At 41.6% G+C, this 25,243-nt stretch overlaps 2 protein-coding genes and 1 long non-coding RNA gene across 3 annotated transcripts; 2 read left to right on the top strand and 1 right to left on the bottom strand.

The window, feature by feature from the left end:
- The first annotated feature begins 2,526 nt into the window (after positions 1 to 2,526).
- Positions 2,527 to 4,266, top strand: LOC311008960. The gene is made up of 4 exons (XR_014596594.1): positions 2,527 to 2,656; positions 2,769 to 2,913; positions 3,400 to 3,523; positions 3,741 to 4,266. It is a non-coding gene; the product is annotated as an uncharacterized lncRNA (long non-coding RNA).
- A 4,928-nt stretch (positions 4,267 to 9,194) lies between these two features.
- On the top strand, positions 9,195 to 11,253 carry LOC311008969 (neogenin-like). Its single transcript, XM_084002934.1, has 6 exons — positions 9,195 to 9,274; positions 9,400 to 9,435; positions 9,969 to 10,232; positions 10,316 to 10,555; positions 10,639 to 10,833; positions 11,014 to 11,253. The coding sequence occupies exons 1-6, from the start codon at positions 9,244 to 9,246 to the stop codon at positions 11,121 to 11,123; spliced, it is 876 nt and encodes a 291-aa protein (XP_083859060.1). The 5' UTR covers positions 9,195 to 9,243; the 3' UTR covers positions 11,124 to 11,253.
- Positions 11,254 to 19,096: 7,843 nt separating this feature from the next.
- LOC311008852 (uncharacterized protein) lies at positions 19,097 to 21,317 on the bottom strand. The gene is made up of 3 exons (XM_084002776.1): positions 21,204 to 21,317; positions 20,348 to 20,695; positions 19,097 to 19,812 (listed from the first exon to the last, which is right to left on the bottom strand). The coding sequence occupies exons 1-3, from the start codon at positions 21,262 to 21,264 to the stop codon at positions 19,607 to 19,609; spliced, it is 615 nt and encodes a 204-aa protein (XP_083858902.1). The 5' UTR covers positions 21,265 to 21,317; the 3' UTR covers positions 19,097 to 19,606.
- Positions 21,318 to 25,243: the final 3,926 nt, after the last annotated feature.

Genomic DNA, 25,243 nt, shown 5'->3' with positions numbered 1-25,243 from the left:
AACACATATGCCCGCATCCTGTTCATGGATTTCAGCTCTGCATTCAACACAATAAACCCGGCCAATCTATTCAATACATTACTGGACATGAACATCGACCCATGCATCTGTCACTGGATTCACAACTTTCTCTGGAACAGGCAACAAAAGGTGAAGATCAAAAATACCACATCCTCCCCTCTCTTCCTCAGTACAGGCACACCCCAAGGCTGTGTTCTCTCACCCTGGCTATTCTCCCTTTACACAAACAAGCTCACATCCCACCACAGCTCTGTCAACCTGTACAAGTACGCGGACGACTCAACCATCATAGGACTCATCACCAACAACCAAGAAACAGAATACCGTGCACAGATCAACAAAGCCGTGACCTGGTGTACAGACCATGATCTCATACTCAACTCATCAAAATCAAAAGAACTCATCATCGACCCAAGACGCCAACCATCCCCCAAAACTCCTGTGCTCATTAAAGGTGAATCCATCTCCATCACTGACACATTCAAACTCCTTGGAACCCACATCAGCAATAACCTCAAATGGAAAATAAACGCAGACCACATCTACAAAAAAGCCCAGCAAAGACTTTTCCATCTCCGTCAGCTCAAGAAGTTCAGGGTAAGGTCCCATCTTCTGCTCCACTTTTACACAGCCATCGTAGAAAGCATCCTCACCTTCTCCATCACAGTCTGGTTCGGCAGTCTAGACTCACTCTCCCGGAAGAAACTACAACGCATCATAAACAGAGCATCCAAAATTATTGGCACACCCCTTCCATCCCTTGATTCACTCTACCACAAACGGACACTACGCAGAGCACGGAAAATCATCTCCGACCCCACCCACCCTGCACACTATGCCTTCCAGCTACTGCCCTCTGGGAGGCGTTACAGGACAATTGCTTCCAGAACATCCCGGTTAAAAAACAGTTTCATCCCAACTGCAATAAACTTTCTGAACTCTGAACATTAAGGATTAAGCATGGCCCTTATGTATTGTGTAGTGTATATGTCTGTATGTATATCTGTGTTATATGTTTTGTAAGTTGGAACCTGTACCAAGCTGACAACAAATTCCACCAGCCTGGCTGTGTGGTCATTAAAATGAATCAATCAATCAATCAAGTCTGGCTCAAAGCGGACCACCACCCTGCTACCTCAAACTTTGGTGCTACAAGTACTTGTGTGATGGGGAGTTGCAGATACAGCTCATTTCCAAAGAGGATGTCTCTGATGCTCAGTATACATCACTCATCTCCCAGGTAAGAGGTCTTAAGGGTTTTACTGCTGTAAAATGTTTGGCATCACATCTTTGTAATACAGAATTCCCAGCTGTCACAGAATTCATGGAAATCAGGGAATTTACTTTAATTTCATTCGAGATAGTCATGGGGTTTAGTTTTTACCCACCTTTGTCATGGAATACAGTGGAAGTTAGTCAACATTTTTGTAGTTGCATTTTGTCCAGAAGAGGAGCTTTGAAATGCCTTGACTAACATTTGTATTAATTTCTTGTTAAAATTGTAGCTAAAATGTCCATGGCACATAAGTTTAAGACACCACAAATTAAGCAAAACATTCATTATTACTTTATTTGCTGGATATGGGATTTGGTCAAGAAAGTCAGAGAACACACTCAGGGATGTTTCCCTTTCACTGAGGGTGGGAACTCAATAGTGTCATACTGTATGTGCTGTGTATTGGCAGCAATATTCTGATGCAATACATGTCGGATTTCAGGGGTCCTGATTCAATGAGCTGTGATGCTTTAAACATCAATATTTTGAAAATGTGCTTGGATTTCAGAATGCTCCAGCAAAGACAAAGATATCATTGAGTCAATACAATGATTTTGAGAATCAATACAGATAGGGCTGGGCAATATATCACTATTACATCAATATTGTGATATGAGAATAGATATTGGCTGTGATGGATATCTTAATATTGTGATATAGCACAAGTGTTGTCTTTTCCTGGATTTAGATACTGTATTTTGGAAAAGGAATGCAATTTTCTGAACTTTGCAAACTGTTTTTGCTGATCTATCTCTATCTCTATCTCTACCTCCTTGGTCACCATATTCACATTAATAATAACTGTTTATCAGAAATCCCATGTTTAAATATCAAATGAAAGCAATATTGTAACAACATCGATATTGAGGTATTTGGTCAAAGATATTGTGATATATGATTATGTCCATATTGCCTAGCCCTAAATACAGTATTGCAAGAAATAAAAATACAATTGTATATTCAGCTATTGCACCTCTTGAATGGTAAATGGACTCCATTTTTGTATCGTATTTCTAGTCGACCGATTACTCAGAGCGCTGTACTGTGTCTGCCTCATTCACACACATTCACACACTGATGGTGGAGGCTGCCATGCAAGGCGCCAACCAGCCTATCAGGAGCAGTTAGGGGTTCAGTGTCTTGCTCAATGACACTTTGACATGCTCTCTGGAGGTGCTGTAATCATGCCCCCCTGACATGTTATTCAGTGTTTTTTTTCTGTATGTGTGTGTGTGTGTGTGTGTGTCTTTTTAAGGTTGAGTCGGCCACAGAGGCTACAATGACTGAACTGATTGAGGAAATTTTGAGCTGTGGCTATAATGGACCTGTTAATGTTGAAAAGAGAGAAGAAATTGTTCGGTATAATTGTTTTTTCACTATGCTGATACTTGTCAAAGATGTTCATATTCATGTTTTGATTTTTTTTACCTTTAACTTCATACTGAATTTCTTTTTTCTTTCTATATTTTAGTGCTGTTGTTCTTCATGCCATACTTCGGCTGCTGCCCCTTCTCTCCCAGCTACGTGAAGGTCTGAAACTTTATGGTCTCGCTGATCTAATGAGCCAATACCCAAACATCTGCCAACCACTCTTTGTCCCTGGGGTGGAGGTGAAGGTGAGTTAATAAATGTAGGCTTTAGTAGGGATGTACTGATGCCCCTTTTAACTGCCAATAGTGATTCCAAGTCTTAAACTTAAAATATCAGCTTATCTCAAGTACCAATCATGTCCTTTACTTTGACTTTAGTTTTTTTCTGATTATCTTATTATTTTGCTGTGTTTGGGACATTTCTGTGTGTCAACCTTTGGGCAGTGGGTGTGTAGCCCACAGCCAGCGTGTGTGAGGTTGGGACTCATAGCGTAGCAACCAGGTAACATCACGGTGTTTTTATGTGCTGCTTCTCCGTCTCTCTCCTCTGCTGTGTGCTGCTCCTATGCTGTCAGTGTGTCTGTTTTGACCGACACACAGTTTATTTCTCTCATTCATTGGCTTTGTTCTCACCAGCGCCGCTTGCTCTTTTCATTAACTCTCTAGCTCACTCGACCACCACTGCTCTCTCTTTCTGGATAAACTCATAACGATAATTGTTTCTCTCACCAGGCTGATGCTGACTTTGTCTTTGCGGCGTGCCATCCTGAGTTCAGTGAGAAGGGCTCCAACAAAGAACAGGTGGAAGTGAGCGTTATGAACCATCTACAGGACTTCTTGCAGGAGCTGGAAGCATGTAATTGCTCATTTAGTTTTCTTCTTGTAAACTCTGTGTACTTAGTTTCTCTGTCTTACACATCTCATGAAGTTTCCATGTAGATTACATTATCATTGTACGTACACTTACTGTATGTCAGAGATTAGATTTCCAAATTCTACCTCTCTGCTAGTACAGGTAAACCATGTCCAATATTTAATTTACATGATTGTTTGCTTTATCTGTCTCTGAAAAGGTGAACATCCAGAGGTGGGTGACTATCCAGGTCACCTCTCCCCCAGTACGTTTCTGCAGTGGCTCACAGGACAGGGCCACATTCCTGTCTTACCAGAAGAGAAGATAAACTTCAGTGTCTTTGTGCAGTTCAATCACACCTGTCACATCCAGTATGGTGTACATACAGTTTGCTACCCAACAGTCGCCGCATGTAGTAATACAATCCGCCTGCCTGTTAAGCATATGCAAAATTATACTGAGTTCAAACAAGTGATGACAGAGGCCTTCCATCTAGGGCAGGCATTTCATCAGGTTTAGGTGAAATGTTGCGGTTTCAAATATGCAGTGCTAAATAGACTACTGAATGTTTTTCTTTCACGGTTCAAGTACAATGCATATACATTCAGGCTCAAGTAGTAATACATTGGGTTAAGATATTTGTTCAGTCTTTCACTGAAGTCAGTTCACCCAATTCTCTGTTCATGGGGGTATTTAATGACCCAGGACTATAGCTAGTTTTTGATTAGCAGTCAATATGAACAATATACACTGCCATTCCATAACGTTAACAAATTAATTTTTTTAGTCCTGTTCCTTGAGATACCCATCCGGTTACATTGAGTTATTTGATTAACTTTCTCTTTATCCTTTGGAATGTAACCAAAAATATAACAAATGTGCGTGGCTAATTGATTGATTTTATTTGACACATTTTATAAAGTATACATCATTGTTAGCCATTACATTGAATGTTACGCTTCAAACAGCATTTCCATATGGGCATCGCACCATTAAAATGTTTTTGTCAGAGAAGATGTCCTTCACTGTGTTCTTTCCCTCCTCCCTGTGGCTGTGTCAGCTTGACAGAATGAATGTGAGGGTGTCCAATAAAAAAGTATGGAAGCAAAATACAAAGTGCCTACATCATCAGGAAAGGTGAATATAATTGAGTGTAAAAATTGAGTGCCATTTTGTTATTATTTATTTAGTTTCAATTAGTTTTTTGTGAATGGAAGGTGGACTATAAGGTGCCAGGATACATGGGGTCCTAGACTGGACTTGTGCAATCATGAATCATCATGAATTTATTTAGTCCTCTGATTGGCACAGACACGACTTTCAATGATGGTGAAGTAGGTACACAGCATGTGAGAGTGTGGTCAAATAAATGTCTCTTCCAAAACTATATGAATGAGAAAGGGGATCAATGGCAAGGCATAGAGTTTCAATGTCCTTGATCGTCAATGGACATTCCATCTCTGGCACGGTAACACCTGGGGTGGCAGAGTTACCATCAGATAGCCCTGAGCTCTCCCAATCAATATCCTCAATTTGGATTCCCTAAAACCAAGAGAAGATAGTATTATAAGTATGTAGATTGAGAAAATCATATTTAGAGGCAGGACAACAATATCATTGGCATTATTACTCAACTGCCACATTTTCCTCAGACATCTCTGGCTCTCTGATGGGGTGCTGCAGCATCCCAAGCTCCCACAGCTGGTTTGGGGAAAGGTAGTCCTCTGTCCTGATAGGATGATCATTCCATCCAGCAGAAAACTTGCCCAAATCAGCCTTGAGTCTTGGGAGGAAGGTGTACTGAGCACAGAAGAGATGAAGATTATCCGAGATGTCGAGGAATCCATCTTCCTCCAGGTTGTGTAATACGTCATAGTAAACGTGTGTAACTCCTGTCCACACGTCCCTCCATAGACGTTCGATTCTACAATTCATACATACAAAAGTTCCCCATGGGTCAATCAAACTATGTAAAAGAATAGCCAAACAGCAATTCAACTGGAGTAAATGTCACACTGAAGGGCACACCAACAATAACAAGACATGTCATGTACCTACTTGGATCTTGAGGTAATTTGATAATAATCATTATTGCAACAGGAATACTTCACCTCTGGTTGTGCACGCTTTTTCCACTTATAAAGCTTCCACGTCCTGTGCCTCTCACAGTAAACATCATCTGGGCAATGCTGACATTTTCAACACCCTGGTCAGCTCTTACCCTGTAACACATCAGATTTTGAAATTAGTATCCATACAACTGAATCCACAAAAAACCCTACTAAAAATACTGAATCATGGGGCGCTGTTTAGCTCAGTTGGTAGAGCAGGCGTCCCATGTACAAAGGCTTTGTCCTCGCTGCAGCGGCCCCGGGCTCAAGTCCCGGCCTAGGGCTCTTTGCTGCGTGTCACTCCCCCTCTCTCTCTCTGTCATCCTGTTTCCTGTCTATCAATAAAGCCATATAAAGGCCAAAAAAATACTGGATAATTTCCTCACACAGGTTCATGAAAACTAAATGCAGCATTGAATAAATCCTGATAATTTCATGTTTAATAAACGGCTGACAAATCATTTGTATTGCTTAAAGGATACTACGAGAAACATAATTCAAAATAAATTTACTGCAGCATTACTCACTTGTAAGGCCATCCAAATCTCCTCACTCCATCCAGAAAAAACTGAAGTGCAGTACTCGCTGTGTTGTTGGATCCAGCATTGAGGTACATGATCTAGAGGGTGGGAAACGGACATGAATTGTACTAATAATAGTTATGGGATGATTGTCATAAGATGGACACCCTACCAAAAAATTATGAATTATACCAGCAATATTTTCATGAGTATGTACTTTGTTACATTAGGAAACTTACCTTCCTAGAGTAGCCATCAATGCCACCGAATATCACCATGTTATATCTGGTGAAAAAAAGGACATGGTTTAATTAAAAAGAAAGAAGCAAAGGATAATTACCCACAAATAAAAATGAATTCCAACGATAACTATTTTAAGTCATGCTATATTCAAACACACCTGATGAGTTTATGATTGGTGTCTATGTGCTGCAGGAAATGTGGGCCTTGAACACAGTATTTTCGCCGAACAACACAGCCCATACTTGTCATTCTTGATAAGATGCCCTCTGTATCAACTCTATGCATAGAGGCCTTGAGTCTGGTCCATTGTACATGGTGGCCCTCTGCTTCAAGACACCCCTTGACAATCTGGTATCCAGCATGAGGTAGTCTAGATTTGATGGCTCTCACTTCAGTATCCAGAGCATCATCAGTCATGGTGGAATACAGGCTCCTAACTGACATATTGTACTCCTGCATCCTCCTGTAGATGGTTCTTCTTGAGACTCCAAGAATGTCTGCTACACATGTGGCAGGTAGACCTAGATGAAGAAGACTTTGGAGGTGGTCCTCTGTGACCTGGAGTCTAAAACGTCCACGGGGACCCATGCTCCTCACCACAGATATGGAGGGGGGAGGTTTATTCCGCAGGTCTAACAAACTGCTCAGTTGTTCGAGGGCTTCACAGACATCATTAGGCAGAGCTACATTCTCCATTGCATTTATGAAGGTCCTCTCTTGGGTCACTATGTATTCCAAATAATCAAGATCAGGAGGGTTGTTGTTGAGGGCACACTGCAGTCTTTCCCTCAGTCTGGCTAAGCACTCCTGAATGACAATGTTCTGCAAAAGCAATGTAATGAATTGTTAACATACACCATCAAGTAATGCAACCCATTTCATCAGCTGGTGCTATTCTTTTCTGATACCACTGTGAATCACTGACATACTATGTATTAGATGACATTATGTCATACATTAATAGTAGGGTTACTATTAATATAATTTATTGTGGTACTAATAATATTCCAAATAGGAGATGTGAGCTACAGAGAGGTAGCTGGTAACATAATAATCTAGAAGTAGTAAAGGTTGAAAGTAGTAGGAGCTTTTCATTGCAAACAAATTAAAGTGCTTTACTATAAACAGATTCAATTATCACTGTGATTGTAAGCTATGGAGTTTATGTCAAGTTGATATCAAGTGTGGTGGAGGCTATGGATGAGGAACCACCAAAATTATGGAATAGTAGCAAATCAGTTGTATTTGTTATGTGACCACAAGCCAGCTAGTTATATATAAATGTTACACTATTTTGCCGGATATGGTTTCCTATACCATGGTAACAGTGACAACTCATTTGTAACTGGTTGGATCGTGCCCATAATCACTATAACGTTAAGTTACACCTTGCTAAACTTTGTGCAGATCACAGCACAAGTTGGCCAAAAATGAATCTCCAGAAGAACACTGGGTTGTTTTATCTGGCCTCTCCCTGACTTAGAGCACCAGAATGGCGCTTGCACATGGCTTCTTCGATTTCACGGTTTGGATCATGTGAATGGACCAACTCTCTCTAACGTTATCAGTAAATCCGATCAGCATTGACATAACTGGAATCCCACCATGGACTCTGTTGTTATTTATATTCCGACATTTTATGGCTGACAAGCTAGCCTTTCTTTTTTTTTTTTTTTATCAAACATACAGTAATTTTGGCTTGTCGCAAACGTTTGATTTTAATTCAAAAATAACTGGACAGTTGGCATAAGCATAAGTTAACAGCCTAATGGTCATCCCTTCTGCTACTTGTCATGCACAGCAACACTCAGCTGAAGCAATGCTAACATGCTAGTAGTCTAATGTAATTGTAAACATTATGATTTGTTTATGCTCGCTGACGAAACGAAACGATTCTACAAAATAGCTATAACATTAACAACAGTTAAACAAAAGCTCGTTAAAATATATGGTAAACTGCCATTACCGTATTTGTCCCAGCCTCATCCATGGTCAAGCCAGTCTGTCAAGCACTTCTTCCTCCGTCTCATGGCGGGTTGCAACCAGCCAGCATTAAGGTAAATTACCACTATGTCACGTGCTCAAAAACGTAGGTGCTGATTGGCTGAAGAGGAGGCCTGTGTATCTGCGCTCGATTGCTCTTCCTCAACTACCCGGATGTCTGTCACAGTAAATTGAATCTGAATTTTGAGAACTGAATTTGAATTGTGAGAACTGAATGTGAAAATATATAGAATCGAATTTTCAGTGAGGATCAAATATAGTTTCAGAGAAACTGAATTAAATTTAATAATCTTACATTCAGTTTCAAGTTTATTGGAATTCAGTTCCAAACTAATAAATTCAATTTCAAATTATAGTATTCAGATTCAGTTTTTCCAATGCAATGATTCAAATTAAACAATACAAATTCAAATTATGTGATTCAAATTCAGTTTCTAGTGGCACATATTTCAGCCCATATGGTTCACCCCACCCCCCATACAGTGACGTCAACAAAGTACGTTCTCAATTAAGAATAATTAAAGACATAGCTCCTTTGTGAAAATGAAACTCACTCTGAAGTCGGTGATGACATCTTCAAGATTCTTGTTCTGTAGTTATTTATTTTTGTACTGTCCTTTAAAGGTTCCTGACATCAGTCTTTGCTTTTTTCCATCTCAACGCTCTTCTCTTCACTTGCGTGTGTTGTTGTTGTACTCAGTACTTGATTTTTTAAATGAAACCCATCTTTTTTTTCTAGGTGTGAGGACAGGAAACCACAACACCGTCAAATGCCATCACAGAGGAAGAGGGCGGGTCTCACCGGAGCGTTCTCATCAACTCATAGAGCTCACGAGTGTTAAGGATGGACGAACCCTCGGTGCTGTGTCTGCTCCGTAAGTACCGCCGTGTCTTTGATGCGACGACATCTAATTCAACGATGCTCATCCTGTTTGACCATCCTGTTTCTATCCTGCATATAAACACCAGCCTGCTCTGTTGTTGTGTCCTTCCTCTTCAGTTCTGGCCTCGCTGCTGAGCTGCTCCACAGGCCGAGGTCAGGAAACGCTCAAAACATTGTTGATTGTCCACAAACCTGAAAATGATTCATCTCGACCCCCCGGGGGGCTGGAAGGGGAAATAAGTGCAAAGGGGAACTCAAGGGGAAATCAAAGAGTCTGGGTAGTCGTTGTGACCTCACGCTTTGGTCTGTGGACCGCTGCCGTCATCGTACGACGTATTGTTAGGTCGACTGTAGTAAATAAAATACAATAAATGGAGCTGAGAGAGGGCAATATTCAGGGAAAAAAGTTTGTAAAAGTAGCATTTGTGAGTTTATTACAGCTATGACAAGTGAAAGCTACCACAACCACCCAATCTGGTTGTTCCGGTTGTAATAAAGTCCCAAATTGACACTTTTATAAACTTTAGTTCTTTTTTTTAAAATTCTACATGAGCAATTAAAACTATTCCATTAAACTAATCGTTTTCATTGGTTTTGTTGCAATGCATGCTGGGAAATATGTATGTTGATGAAAACACCAGGTACACCGGGATCTCACCTGGTCTTGTTTCATCCTCCTCTTCCAGTTCATCTGACTACGAGTCCCAGCAGCCTCCAGTTCTTCAGCTGGACTTCCTTCTCTCTGAGCTGTGAGGACGACGGGGGTCCAGCTGGATGGATTCTGAGGAGGACCAGGAAAGACAAAACCAGGACTCAGTGTGGAGATCCCTGGGGGAAACCTGCTGGTTCTTCCTGCACCCTCAGCTACATTTTCCCAGTGGACAGTGGAGTTTACTGGTGTGAGTCCGGAGACGGAGAAACCAGTAACACCATCAACATCACCGTCACTGGTAAGATCACACAATCCAAAATAAAAGTCGTCCCGCCAGAGTAAAGGTCTCGTTGTCAGCTGGACTTCTGTGTCTGTGTTGAGGTGGACCGGTGATCCTGCAGAGTCCAGTCCTCCCTGTGATGGAGGGACATGAGGTCACTCTGTCCTGCAGGACAAACCCGACCTCCGACCTCCCAGCTGGTTTCTACAAGGATGGCTCCCTCATCGGGACTGAGCCTACAGGTAACATGACCATCCAGCATGTGTCCAGGTCTGACGAGGGCCTCTACACGTGTACCGTCGGTGACGGAGAGTCTCCGCCCAGCTGGGTCACGGTCACAGGTGAGCAGGTCAAAGGTCATCTTTGAGTCCAGCAGTCCATTCATCCAGATATTCACCTGAAGAGGTGGGATTTCTGTCTGCAGGTAAACCTGCAACTGTGGCCCCGCCCTCTTCGTCAGCCCCGCCCTCTTTGTCAGCCCCGCCCTCTTCGTCGGCCCCGCCCCCTGACTCAGAACCCCTCCACCTCGTGTTCAGACTGGTCTGCCACCTGGTGGTGTTCTGTCCATACTGCATCTCCACTGTCCTCATGGTGTCTTTATATCGACAGAGAACTACAGGTATCAATCAATCAATCAATCAATCAATCAATCAATTAATCAATCAATCAATCAATAAATCAATCAATCAAGCAATCAATCAATCAAGCAATCAATTAATCAATCACAGTTATGTAATGTTGACTGTTATTTGTCATGCTTACCCTTCTTTTAATATTGCTTATCAAACTCCTCTGACAGGAAATCGCCTTCCCGTCTCCGTGGCAACAGTGCCACCCAACGACGGCGAGCAGAGCTCGGCTGATGACTATGATGACGTTGTGGCGGTCAGCACCGAGCATCACTTCTGAGCTGCAGAGATCAGAGACAGAAGCTGTGTCCTAATTATAATATATTTTATACATATACAGTATATATATATATATATATATATATATATATATATAGCTGAGGACGTGGAAACGTAGCGCCAATCGTGGACACTGGAAGTCGCCCTTAAAAAAAGATGTTTCAAAACTCAGTGAGACTGAATTATAAATAAAATGTAAAAATAAAATAAAAGCTTGAATCCCTAATTATATGAATTTGTAATATCTTTATTTTTATATAGAGCCAAGACCTCTAGACTGTCAGGATCAAAACGATGGTGGGTCGAGACTGAATTCTTTGTTTGTTAAGCTACTATTGTTAATAAAGTCTTACATGCCTACACACTCACTAAATAACATATTTACATTTTATAGGATTTAAATAACAATAATTGAATACAATCTATTTATCAGGCAACTCCCCCAACTGCACCAAACGGTCCTTAATCATACTTAAGCTACAGTCTTTGAGGGCCTTATTAGGGATTTCCACGTCAAAATAGTCAGCCACCTTCAACTGCTCCTTCGTGAAGGTGTTAAACAGATCCTCCCTGGGATTCTGCAAAAACTCATCAACAGCAGACATGGTTCACCCCACAGCAACCGACCAGACCCAGAGGGAGAAGGTTATACTAACCTGCACAGCACAAGAACCGGACAATGTGGAACCTCCTTTCCCCTAGCTGACCACCTAACCAGAAAGTGGGGGGGTCCCTGGGAGTCCATGGGGTATAAAGGCCAGCGTCCACCTTTAAACGCCCTCTCTCCACCGTAACACGCCGTTACAAAAGGAGGTGAACTTTTAACGTCTGCAGCGTTTCCTTTGTCTTTCCCCCAAACTTGCTGGAGAGGAGACAGACTGTTTTCCCTCTCTTTTTTTCTTGACTCACCCTTTTCTTTTTTTTTATTATTTTGGATCCTGAGACGATCGCTGCACCGGGCGACTCTTTGTTTGCCTGCAGAAGGAAGAACACAAACTGTTTTCTCTTCAGCTAAGTTGATCAGCGAGAAGGATAACTTCTACGCCCGCCCTCGCTTGGATTCAACCGACTCATCACACCCTCCGCTGCCGCACGAGGACTCGCGAACCACAGCCCGTCGCCGCCGGCGTGCCAAGAAGTGCCACCACCTGTATAGGACGGACTCACGCACATCAACGAAAGTAAGAGGCTATTTGTCTGGGCAGAGGCATAGGTTCGATAGTGTTTTAAGTTTTGACCAAGGACCGCGTGTCCAACCTCGGACACATTCACGAGCTCAGTAAGTGATCTACCATCAGTTAAAAGGCCGGGGTCCCGCCGAAACGAACGCCAGTTCATTCACAAGCTCCCGTGTGATGGTAACACGCTTACTGAACCTTGGTGTAGAGTGAGGACCGATCTCGTGCGTGCGCATTCCCTGCTCCCCTCTTTGTTCCTGGTAACACACACACACACACACACACACACACACACACACACACACACACACACGTATCCTACCTCAGCTGTTCTGTCTCTGAATGCTAGGGAAATAGCTCCACCCAGTGGCTGCGTCCAGCCATCTCTCAACTCTCTCTCTCTCTCTATTCTATTCTATCCTACGTTCAGCTGTCCCTAGCTGCTAGGAGGAATAGCTACACACACACACACACACACACACACACACACACACACTCCACGTGTGTCTCTCCCTCTGTTTAGCTTAGCTTTGTGTGTTAGGTAGTTAGGTAATAAGGCTTTGTTAATTGCAGTGATATTGATTGTGATCACTATTACTGATTTTAATAAATCTTATTATATTATAACTAGCGGTCTCTTGTGCTTGTTGTGTATACGTCACTGGATAACAGCAGGTTGTGAAGGCTAGTGCTTGAATTTCACGCCTTCTTAATTGTTAGATTGTTTTTATGCTTCTATGCCAATGATCACGATGATTGGCATGTGAGTATAAAACCTTTATATTGAGACTGAATACAGTTTTAGGTTATCTTTTCCCTGATCCCAGGGTGGTGCCCCGTTTATTCATGATTATATCATGATAATATATTAAATATAATTATTAATACCGATAATCATATTGACATTAATAATTAAGTGTTGATAACCAAATCTGCTCCTGCTACATCCCCAACACAAGCAACCATACTATCCAGGATTCTGGAGTTTCCTGGACGAGCCCCCGTCTGTTAGAAGCCTGGCTCTCAGTTTGAAACAAGGAGAGAGGAGACACAGAGCTCTGAGAATGTTTCAGTGTTTATTTAACCAAACAACCCAAAAGGAACATAACGTGGGTGTATATCAGATGTAGTGTGTGTGGGTGTGTGCGTGTGCATGTGTATATGTATATGAGAGAACAAACTACAGCAGGTTGTAGGTCAGAGCAGCAGTCAGCTGCTCAACCACCAGAGAGAGCGAGCAGACCGGCCTTTTATCACCCCAAGGTGTGGTCTGCTTAGGACGGCCCACTGCTTCCTGGTTCTCCTGGAAGGCACCGAGAAGAGAATAGACAGAACAGGGACGTCACACCGTACTGTCCATTTAAATTACTTTATTGGATTTTTGCATTTGTTAGTGGTGAAGAATGGGGGGTAGGACTTTTAGACTTCTTCATATAAATAAATCTCTAGTTGCTCCTACTGTGCACTGTGATGTTGATGGAGTTGCTCCGCTGCCTCGACGGAGACTCGCACCAGTAGATGGCGTTGTCCTGCCAGTTGGCAGCCGGCGGAGGTCGGCGTCCCCCATCCCGCCCCACAGGTGGACATCTTGGTCTTGGCCGTGATGTCGCTAGTGGGGTTACTGCTCAACCCCAGTGAGTCGCCATGGCAACCGTTGTAGAGGAATGGTCTATGGGTCAAAGTTCGTAAAGTAGAGTAACGTTGGGTGAAGGCAAGTTGATTTGTGTCACACCTTTGAACAACAGAGCAACCAGGGCTGCCCCTGACCAAAATGGGGCCCTAAGCAAAAAAATTTCTTCGGGCCCCCCCCCCCCACCGCCACCCGACCCTACCAAATCCCAAATGTTAGGAACAAAACGACAGTATAATGAAATGCCATTGAACTTGACAACCTTTATTAGTAAGAACAAAACACAAAAATATAAACCTAAATTTACACTGAATGGGCTTTATGCACAGCTTCACTACTTTCTGAAATAAACCAGCTCGTTTATTTCCTGTCTTACATTATTGGACCAGTTTATTAATCCAGGTGTGTCTGACCTCTCAACATTGGTCAGGCACACCTGGATTAATCAGTTTGTTGATGCCCAATAAAAACATGTTAAACAAATATATTTAACAATATTTCCGTGCGTAATGGCAATGCGCTCTGGCGCGGCACTTCTCCGGGACTGCGGATTAATCAAATGCTGTGGCTGCAGGGATTTCGTGAACTGAAAGAGAAACTCTTTATATATTGTTTAGATACAATAGGAACCACCCATTATGGAACCGTGTTTGTCAACGTTTGTTTCTCCCTTTTTGTACAGTAATTTATTCAAAGCTTCAACAAGTTGCTTTTTGAGTGCGTTCTGAAAACGATCGCAGACTGTCACCTGTTCGACGCATCACTACTGATTAGGCTATGTGGAATCTAAATTAGAGGGAGTGATGAGTCAGCAGTCAATGGTGATATACAGTAAAATAGAAGAAGAGTCAATGAAATTGTTTTTCAATGATACAGTCATAAAAGTGTGCCAAAATTGGCTGATCGGTCCAGTAGTATGCGAAATGAACTGCAGACAGACAAATGCATAATCCCCTCCAAGACTATGCTTGATGGAGATGGACAATGGAATTAATAATTTGTATTACTGCTGTATTAATCACTGGAACACAGTTAGTTAAATTACTATGAACACTGTCTGTTTGTATGAAGTTATATTTTTTGTTTAATGTTTCTAAGGTTTCAGGCGCAAGGCAGTTCTGTGGCTCAGTCCTTTTTCAAAGAGGTGATTCTACTGCCAGACCATAAAGCGACAGATGTGCCAAGGCGTGCCAAAAAGGCTTGGCTTTTTGAAAACGGCCACATCAAGTCTGCCTTGGAATTAGGCTGTGACTGGGATTCTGACAAAATAATGCAGGCAATAACAGCAGCCTTCCAGCCAGCTGTGGAGGGATGCAGGTAAGTTCTAGCCAGTTTGTAACCTCTTTTCATTGTATTTTTGCAAGAATACCATGACATACTATACTATGAAAGCTTTATTTTGAGTGCTTATGTGTTGTAAATTTGAATATTATTTTATCATTTTACATTACCTTTTGCTGCTGCTGATTTCCGACAGGCTTGCTGGGATATATAATAAGACGAACACACACATTTTGTTGATACATTATGTTTGTAAATAGCTCATAACAATTCTATTCTAAGTTATACTGATCTGAGGCGTCCTGCTAGCTCACCTGCTAGAATGTGCACCCCATGTTCTAAAGACCAAGTCCTCCCCACAACAGCTGGGGTTCGAGTACAACCCGGGCTTTTTGCTGCATGTCATCCTCTCTCTCTCTCTCTCTCTCTCTCTCTCTCTCTCTCTCTCTCACCCTTTCCTGTCTGTCTTCATCTGTTGCTATCAAATAAAGTTAAATTCTGAAGAAATATCTTTTAAAAGGTTATACTAAATAACAGAAGTAAATTGAAGTTGGTTGAACTGAGAAAATGACAGAATGTAAATTTCTGTGTTCATACAAATGATTTATTGAAAATAAATATTTTCCTTGTACTGTGTGCTCTTCTAGCTTCAACAGAAGTTTCATATACAGTGTGTTTTTCCTTCCTTTAGGTTACAAATCCTGCTGCCATGCTACAACAAACTAGTTGAGCCATCCCTTACCCCCAGGCAGAGTTTGAATGGAGACCTTGTGAAAAAACTCTTTCATCAGAAGTCCATTTATGTCAGGCCTGACAACATCATTTTAAGTGAGGAAAAAGAATCTGTAAGTAGTACTGACGATTTCAAGACATGTTTATGATAGTGGCAGTCAAAATGGCAATATTGTAATTTCCAATTGATTTAAACAGTTACTTATAGTATGCTCTAAAAGTCAATTACAATGTTTTGTTGTCAGTATTGACTGTTGGATTCATAAAAGTTATTGTATTTATCTGTTTGCATTGACAGTCATCTGATGGAGAAAGCAGCGATGGACCCTGGTTTGGCAGAAATATCTGACACTGACAAATGTGGTAAATATTTTGTGTTTACACTATTACATCATATGTTAAGTCTTTTTTTTTTTTAATCAAATTTATTTGAAATAATGTTTTTGTGCAAAAAAATAATACATTACCCTTTTTTAATCTACCACAAAATAATGTATTGTACAGCCCTAAATGTGTTCTGATGCACACTGTCATATGAGTTAAATGTTACTCATAAGTTACTTTTCCATGTTACAGTTACAGTCATTGGAAGTGTGCCTGAAATTTCCAAAGATGTTGTCCTAGACATCTTCACGTCTGGGGCCCATTCCGTCTCCAGTGGTGACGAAGTTATGTGGTGTTTTGCTACCCAAGATATTTGCACTGATGCACCTTCCATCCCAGCCGACACCCTCACCATGTCCACTAGTGCTGGTGTCACCACTATTGATGAGACTCTCGCCATCTCCAGTGGAACTCCTGCCATCTCCACTGGCAACACTCATGGCTTGTCAGTTGGCCCCACTGTCAATGCTAGTAGCAACAGGCATCACATCTCTGCGAGATGTAAAACCTCCGGTGTGTCCCATGGTCCCACTCAACCCAGTGCATCTGGCAATAGTTCATCCAGCACACCCTACAGGTCCATCTTTTCTGAATATTTCATCTCTTTTCATACAGTATTTTCAGCAAAGAGCTATTTCCTATGTTAAAATATTGTGGAGTCATGGTGTCCTGAACAGAGAAGAAAGTTGCACTCCCTCTGGATTTGTTTTGATATGAACCACTCTGACTGACAAATAAACCTGTGCCCGCCCAAAGACGCGTGTACTTTCATGCAAGCACATCCGTGGGTCTGTGCTATTTCATCTGTGTATCAGCCATGTGATCAAGTTATCACCACTTCATTGAGTAAGAGAAAGGGAGAGAGCAGCAGTGGTAGAGTGACATAGAGGTTGAACCAGGAGAGTGAGCAGTGGTTGCAAGGCAACTGGTGAATCAGAGAAATATGAAAATTTTTTCTGATTGTTTCATAGTGGTCATATAAGCACAAATATACACACTGCCGCACAACCCAGCTGCTGATTTTGTTATGCGCTGTTTACAACAGGCAGCAGTCAAATGGTATTACACCTTAAAATAATTCACTGTCCACTCAAGACAATTCAAGTTATTGAACCATCATGGAAATTCTTTGTCCTGTGGTAATGCAACTATCTGTGTGAACAAACATCATATTTGTACCTTAATTACAGAGTATTCTTGTTTTATTTTGTAGTACATACCTTGACCTATTTGAGGAAGAATACCTCTCTGATGACCCTGATCTCCAGGAAGGCATTTCCTCTTCCTCTCAAACTACCAGTGACATAGGTTTCTCCAGAACCGGGTGTTTGTCTGAGAATCTCAGCAATAAGTCGATCCAGATCGACATTTGCAATGTCAGTGAAACTCCCATAGTGCACCAGACCGAGTTGTGTCCTGTGGTTGTACAGTGTTCGGATGTTTACAGACAGCATCCGAGATATGGCCATCCAGCTAAAGCCTAAGTCCTGCATGTGAATCAGCTGAGCATGCTGGGTTTATGTGTTACTTCATACAGTGTGAATACATTGTCTTATTACATTGCAGCCTATAATATATTTTAAATAATAATATAAAAAAATATAATATTTTTATATAAATAAAAACGTTTGTAACTTCTTTATTGTTCCATGTAGCTACTAAGTAGAGATTACTCTTGGCCTGCATCAGCCTCAATCAGCCTCAATCTCCATACACTTGAAATAATAGGCTACTTACCTCGGCCTTCCTCTCTGAGCTGCAGAATGAGTGCCCATGCCATGCGCTTGTACATCAACTTCCAACTGGAATGTTATTTCCGCCGACATCTCCCTTAGAGACTCGTAAATTCCTTCAAGAATGACGCATAATGTTCTTTCAGCAATGCTTTGTTGAACATTATTACTCATAAGCACCATGAATGTCGCAATAATGGAAATATGATCCTCAAGGTGACGCGATATAGTCTCCAAACTGTTAGTGTCATTTGGAGTAGGCCTACAACCTGTAGCAAAAAAGTTTTCCAATTCAAGAAAGTACTGAAATATTTCAACTGATGCCATTTGTAAAATCAGCGAATTCAGAACTTTGATGAAAAGGATACAACTAGGTTTTGAATTTCATTCAATATTCTCTATTTTTTTAGATATCAAAGCTTCAATCCATATATTCAAACATTCATTCCATATATTCAAACATTCATTCCATATATTCAAAGATGAATTTCCTGAACGGCATGCCATAACAGTATATATATACACTGTGTGTGTGTTGTGACGGTTCCCTGTATATTGTGTATTATAGTAGTTGTTGTTCACTCTTAGGTTCTATGGTTATTGGTCATGGTTGGTTGTTGTTTGCTTTGTCCCCTATTTCATTCTGTTTTCTAATTGTTTCTAGGACTGGGGAGCAGTGACATCATTGATTGGCCTCAATTGGCGTGCACCTGGGCCCGGGTGCCAACGCCCTATAAAAGCCTGCTTCCCCAGTCCTTCCCTCTCTGTTCTTTTCATTCCTGTTCAGCTCCGCAGCCATGCACACCTCTCAATATGTATATACATATATATATATATACACATATACACACACATACTGTATATAACGTATAAAAGACATTAATCTGCCAACAATGAAAACCATGCTCACACGTTTGTGCATCAGTAACAATAATCACAATGATTCAACTTTTCAGTGGAATTTATTTTTATTTGTTTTTTTAAGAATGTGAAAAAGTAAAAATATTCCGATAGATACATGAAACCTTTAAAAGACATGAAGAAGAGTTCAGTACAGACACGAGCATTATTGTATAAATATATATTATTTTCACAGACCTTTCCCTGAGAGTTTTAAAAAAGTTTTGTCCAATCGTTCTAACTTTTACACAAATGTCTGTAGTCAGTAGTCAGCCGGAACGTTTCCATCATCCTGTTGTTAAAATGAGTTGCTGTTTAGCTTTTCAAACATTTTCACTGCCGTCAGGAACATTTACATAAAAATACATTGATTTGATCCTGTTGAGACATTTATGTTAAATGTCGTAATTGGCAAATTAATGATCATTTATGGACAAACAGGCAAATATCCACAGGAAGCCTGTTGTATCCTTAAAGCAAATATAAATATATATAAATTCAGCTTTAACAAAAGCATGAAATCAATTAAAGAAATCTGAGCAAAGAGTCGATGCATTAAAAACAAGCAGTCTGGCAAATAATGTTTCTATTGCACTAATTTAATATGCAGTCATTCCGACCAATCAAAGTGCTTTAAGCTGCATGTTCACTCACTGTTGGGAGAGTCTGCCACGCTAACGGCCTCCATCTCAGCAGACTCTAATCCAGCACTGTCATGCTGTACCCCTAAGCCTCGGCTGCACCGATACATAACAAAGCCAATCACCGCCGCCGCCACCACCACCACACCAATGATGGCCAGAGTTAGCTTCATGTGACTTCCTTCCATCCCGGCGCGTGGCCCTGTGTGACCTACGGAGCAGACAGGCATGACATCATCATCATCGTCAAACCAACACACCCCATATGGAACGGGTCATATTCAATAGTTGACCAAATATTTACGGAAATAGAGTCAATTTTATTTAAACAGCAATATAGAATATAAACACACAGACATCATGCACAGCGAGTTATGTCCTCTTTAAAGATAGGACTTTATAAACTCGTACAGTTAATACTCTCATAATATCGCCCAGCTCTCTGCTCCGTTTGTTTTGTTTTAACCAATGGTCCTAATACGACATCGTGGTCTTGAGGAACGCAAAATAAATAAATAAATGAAAAAGTGAATATTCCTACTAGACATGGTAAAGTACTGAATGATCTTAAATACACTTCTTCTGTGTTCTCTGAATACCAGAAGTCTATCTGAAGGACCTGGAAGGACCGGATCTTCAGACTCACCCGGGTTCGTGACCCCCAGACTCACCCTGGTTCCTGACCCCCAGACTCACCCGGGTTCCTGACCCCCAGACTCACCCGGGTTCGTGACCCCCAGACTCACCCCGGTTCGTGACCCTCAGCTTGATGGTGTTGAAGATGTCCAGGGCGTTCCTCCTTCGGCGCTGGCCGTTCTTCAGGCCGAGCCCACATTGGAAGGTTCCGGTGTCGTTCAGGGTGACGTTCTTCAGAACCACCGAGGCGTTTCCATCCTTCATCTCTGGATCATTCAGCATCACCCGGCCGTAGTAAGTTTTCTGGCACTCCTCCCCTGCTTGGCTGTTGTCCTGGTAGAGGAAGACGAAGTCATCCTCTGGGAGATCTGTTCTGTTCCACGCCACCATCAAAACCTCGTCGTTCGGCGGGCCGCGACACGTAAGAGTGACGTCTTTTCCGATCTCCACCGTTACGTCTGAACACAAACCAGACAATAGAAACACGTCACATCGTGGATCGACGCTGTAAAATAACAGCAGACAGTTGAAATGTCACGACCTAAAAACTATTTAGCACTAATGTTACTAGTTCTAATAGAGACATAGCAGCATACACACTCAGTTATCCATACCCAGTCTCACACAGTTAAAACAGTACATACATGCATACCAACAGACGTATGGACATAGTTAGCAGACCACACAAGAGTATAGGTTGGGAACAGTTCATCCAATACACCCATGTACACTGATGTTATTGTTCTGTGGTAGCATTGAGGATGGTTACTGCAGTTAAACTGTGTTTGAGTCTGTTAGTCCTGGTGCTCAGTGTGCCTGGTTAAAAACGTGGGCTCCGTCAGGATGAGCCTTCATCTGTTTGTCTACAGTGGAGTGCAGGTGAGCTAATAAACGTTAGCATCAGCCTAGCTAATTAAAGTATCAAACCACGTTCAAATGCACCAGAATACAGGGGATTCTACTCACTTTCACTCAAGGCGCCGCTCAGCAGGACGAGGACCAGCGTCCCGGGTCCTAACCAATACATGGAGGTGAGAACAGAACCCGGTAGAGATGGGACGTTTGACACCGACTCCAGGCAGGCTGGTTCGAAACGCTGTGTCAAGGCTTGTATCAAATCTCCGCGATCACGTGACCGATGACGTTTGACGCTTCATACGTCACAACGAACCACCGGAAATGAGGTGACTGATTCGAAGTTTTGGCGCGCCTTCATTCGTTATAACGAGACGCGAGATGCCCAGTTTGTTGTGTATGTGTGAACAATGATTCTTAGAATGAAGACACAACTGCTTAATAATGACTTTATTGCTTTTGTGTTGGAACTGGAAGCAATGATGTGTGAATCATTTGGAGGTTCATTGCTGCTATAACTGCAGCTGACCACTAGATGTCACTGGTAGGGTCTTTCTGTGAAGCTTTGAAGCTTCGAATCTTTTTTCGGTACAATCAGGAAGAAGCCTCAAAAGCTTCACGAGGCTTCATTTGCCCATCTCTAGAACCCGGCTAAAGGTACCACATGGGCGATTTTAAATGCGAGTGGACGTCCTTCCCAGGTTTGCACACGTGGGCTGCCACCTTCTTCTGCATTGGTGTTTAATGGCAGTCGGCATCCTTAGTGTTGCATTTACCGCCATCTGCTGGACTTGACTCCTCCCGTTCCTCCTCTTCTACATCCTTTTAATTAACCCAGTTGATACTAGGTATTAATTTCCCTCACTCCCACCTTCTGCAACCCTCTATTCATCCTCTCCCTCTCCCTTCCATATCCAGGACATGCCATCACCACGTGTTCAACTGTTTCCCTCTCCCCACAGTTACACAGACCATTTGCATGCTTCCCTATGATATTAAGTGTGCTGCTCAGTTTGGTATGCCCTATTCTTAATCTCCTCATTATTACCTGTTCTGTTCTATTGTCTCCATACCCCCCCATCTCTCCTACTACTCCCTGTAATGTCTCCCTTTTTCCTGGCTCTTCCAATACTGGTTCCATTGGTTGATTATTTCCTTCCAAATTAAACTTTTCCCCTCTGCTTTTGATAATTTTACTTTCACTTCCACCTCCTTTTTCTTTACTGCCTCCTTAGCAGTTTTATCTGCTTTTTCATTTCCTTGTATCCCCAAGTGAGCTGGCACCCACATGAACGTTATTTCCCTCCCCTGTTGTTAATCTGGATGTTTTTAACAGTACTTCATATAATAATTCCTGATGTGTTTTTGCTGACCTGTTTTTTATGCTTAAGAGTGATGAAACTGAATCACTGCATATGACTGTCTTCCTGTCCACTCTGTCCTCCACCCAGTCTATTGCCATTAATATTGCGCATAGCTCCACTGCATATATGCTTAGGTGGTCTGATGTTCTTTTTGATATCTTGGTATGACGACTGGGAACCACCACTGCTGCGCCTGTTGCTCCTGTTTCCGGCTCTTTTGATCCATCTGTATATATGTGCACATATTCCCCATACTTTCCCTCTGTGTAGTTATAACATTCCTGTACTAGGTCTGCTGTTTTATTTCTTCTCTTGATGTTCCATATTTCTAGGTCAACGCTTGTCTCTTGTAGCATCCATTCTGGTATTTGCGTCCACAGAGCTGTTGGGCTGACTTCTATTTGCTGTATTTTTAGTTGTTCTGCTATTCCCTCACTGACCCACCCAAAGCTTGATTTTTGTTCTTTCCCCTTTTCCCAACACATCTCCAAAACTCTCTTTGTTGGATGGTCTTCATTGTGTCCTTTTAGATGTATCCAGTGATTGGCTGTAAGCTGTTTCCTTCTGAGCCATAATGGCATTTCTCCTGTTTCAACCTGAAGGGAGCATACTGGTGCTGTTTTTATTGCTCCTAGACAAATTCTTAGTGCTCAAGCTTGAATGACATCTAGCTGTAAGAGGACTGATTTAGCTGCTGATCCATATCCCACGCTACCATACTCTATTCTAGATCGTATTAGTGCAATGTATATATATTTTAGTGATGTAAAGTCAGCCCCCCATTCTAGCCCGGCCAAACACCTCATAACATTCAATACTCCCTTACTTTTTTGAACTATTCCCTTCACATGTTCTCTCCACGTTAATCCAGAGTCAAAGCTTAATCCCAAGAATCGCATGCTGTTTACTCTTTCTAAGTTCCTTCCATATAAGTTTAACTTTTTATTTTCACTGATTTTCTTTTTTGAGAAGAACATTACTTTACTTTTTTCCACTGAAAATTTGAAACCCCATTCTGCTCCCCATTTTTCCACTTGATCTATCCCTTGCTGTAATTTCATGACTATGTGATCTATGTTGCCTCCCCTCTTCCATACTGCCCCATCATCTGCAAACAGAGATCTTCCCATTCCTGTTGGTATGTTGTTGAAAATGTAATTTATCATTATTGTGAATAGTGTAGGACTGATAACACTCCCCTGCGGCGTACCATTCTCTACAATATAACTTTCTGAGATTTCTGACCCAATTTTAACCTGGATGACCCTTTCCCTTAGAAAATCCATGACCCAGTTAAATAACTTTCCCTCAATCCCCATGTGATGCATCTTAATCAGCAAACCTTCTCTCCACAACATGTCGTATGCTTTTTCGACATCAAAGAACACTGCGGCCACCGTTTCTTTATTTACCTGTGCTTTCCTAATGTCGTCTTCTATACATAATATCGGATCCATTGTGCTCCTACCTCTTCTAAATCCACTTTGATACCTAGTCACCAGTCCCCTCTTTTCAATATGATACATGAGCCTCTCATTTATCATTCTCTCCATTATTTTTCCTATATGTGACGTAAGAGCTATGGGTCTGTAGTTTGTTGGCTTGCTATGATCTTTCCCAGGCTTCCTGATTGGGATGATTATCGCCTCTTTCCAGCTTTGTGGGACTTTACCCTCTCTCCAGACTTTATTGTATAGTGTTAATATTTTCATTAATCCCCCCTCACTTATATGTTTAATCATAGTATAGCATATTCTATCTTTACCTGGTGCACTCCTTCTTGTTTTGGCTATTGCTCTTTTCATTTCTCCGATGGTAAATGGGACATCTAACTCATTTCCCCTACTATCCTTTCTTTTTAACACCTCCCTGTTTTCATTCCTAGTTTTCTTCCTACCATTTCTTCCCTCCTCCGTTAAATTATTTGAGCTGTGCACCGCCACAAAAGTTTTAACCATTAACTCAGCCTTCTCTTTATTGGTTACAGCGACCTCATTTCCAGAACTCAGGACTGGATAATTCCAGTCCTTCCTATCTCCACCCATTTTTTTCAACATCCCCCAGACTTCACCTATCTTAGTAGTGCTCCCGATCGATCCACAGAACTCCCTCCAATACGACTTCTTTGCTTGTCTTATTGTTTTCCTTACCATTGCTTGCGCTTGCTTATATTGGATCAGATGTTGAAAGTTATGATATCTTTTAACTAACTTAAGTGCTTTGTTTCTGCTTTTAACTGCTTGTTTGCATGTTTCATCCCACCATGGTACTAACTTATTTTTCTTTCTGCCTGTACTTTTAGGTATGGAGCTGGTTGCTGCTGCTATGATCCCCTGCTTTATTTCCCTCTCCATCATTTCCACCTCTAAGTTATCACTAATCTGAGAGAGGTTTTTATCGCATTCCTTCATGAATTCAACCCAATTAGCTTTTTCTAAGATCCATCTTCCTCCTGCTCTCTCCGTGGCCTGTACCGTCCCTAAATTTATTTTATTATATATAGGATAATGGTCACTTCCTATAGTCCCTTTTTGACACACATTCCATTCACATAATGGTGCTAATGTCCTTAAGTTTCTTAATGTCCAACTGTCTGCATGGGTTGTAAAAATTTAGTATCACCAGCTTCCTCTTTCCTATCCATACTTCTATTATAATACTCTCCATCTCAGCTCCAATATCACTAATCCTGTAGGGAATGCCCTCTTTTACAAATGTGACACATCCGCCTCCTGTCCCTTCTCCCCTGTCTCTTCTGATTGCCACGTAATCTTTAATAATTAACTC

Source organism: Eutrigla gurnardus, assembly GCF_963514095.1.
Source record: "Eutrigla gurnardus genome assembly, chromosome: 23".
In the NCBI taxonomy this organism is placed as follows: domain Eukaryota; kingdom Metazoa; phylum Chordata; class Actinopteri; order Perciformes; family Triglidae; genus Eutrigla; species Eutrigla gurnardus.
The sequence above is the reverse complement of the archived record's forward strand: the minus strand, read 5'-3'. Positions and strand labels throughout refer to the sequence as shown.

What these genes read in the sequence shown, in the direction of transcription:
- LOC311008969 (XM_084002934.1), top strand. Translation starts at nt 9,244, where the DNA reads ATGGACGAACCCTCGGTGCTGTGTCTGCTCC. An exon ending in CATCAACATCACCGTCACTG is followed by an intron (nt 10,233 to 10,315) that starts GTAAGATCACAC and finishes GTCTGTGTTGAG; the next exon opens with GTGGACCGGTGATCCTGCAG. An exon ending in ATATCGACAGAGAACTACAG is followed by an intron (nt 10,834 to 11,013) that starts GTATCAATCAAT and finishes CTCCTCTGACAG; the next exon opens with GAAATCGCCTTCCCGTCTCC.
- LOC311008852 (XM_084002776.1), bottom strand. Translation starts at nt 21,264, where the DNA reads ATGTATTGGTTAGGACCCGGGACGCTGGTCCTCGTCCTGCTGAGCGGC. An exon ending in GAGCGGCGCCTTGAGTGAAA is followed by an intron (nt 20,696 to 21,203) that starts GTGAGTAGAATC and finishes GTTTGTGTTCAG; the next exon opens with ACGTAACGGTGGAGATCGGA. An exon ending in GCTGAGGGTCACGAACCGGG is followed by an intron (nt 19,813 to 20,347) that starts GTGAGTCTGGGG and finishes TCTGCTCCGTAG; the next exon opens with GTCACACAGGGCCACGCGCC.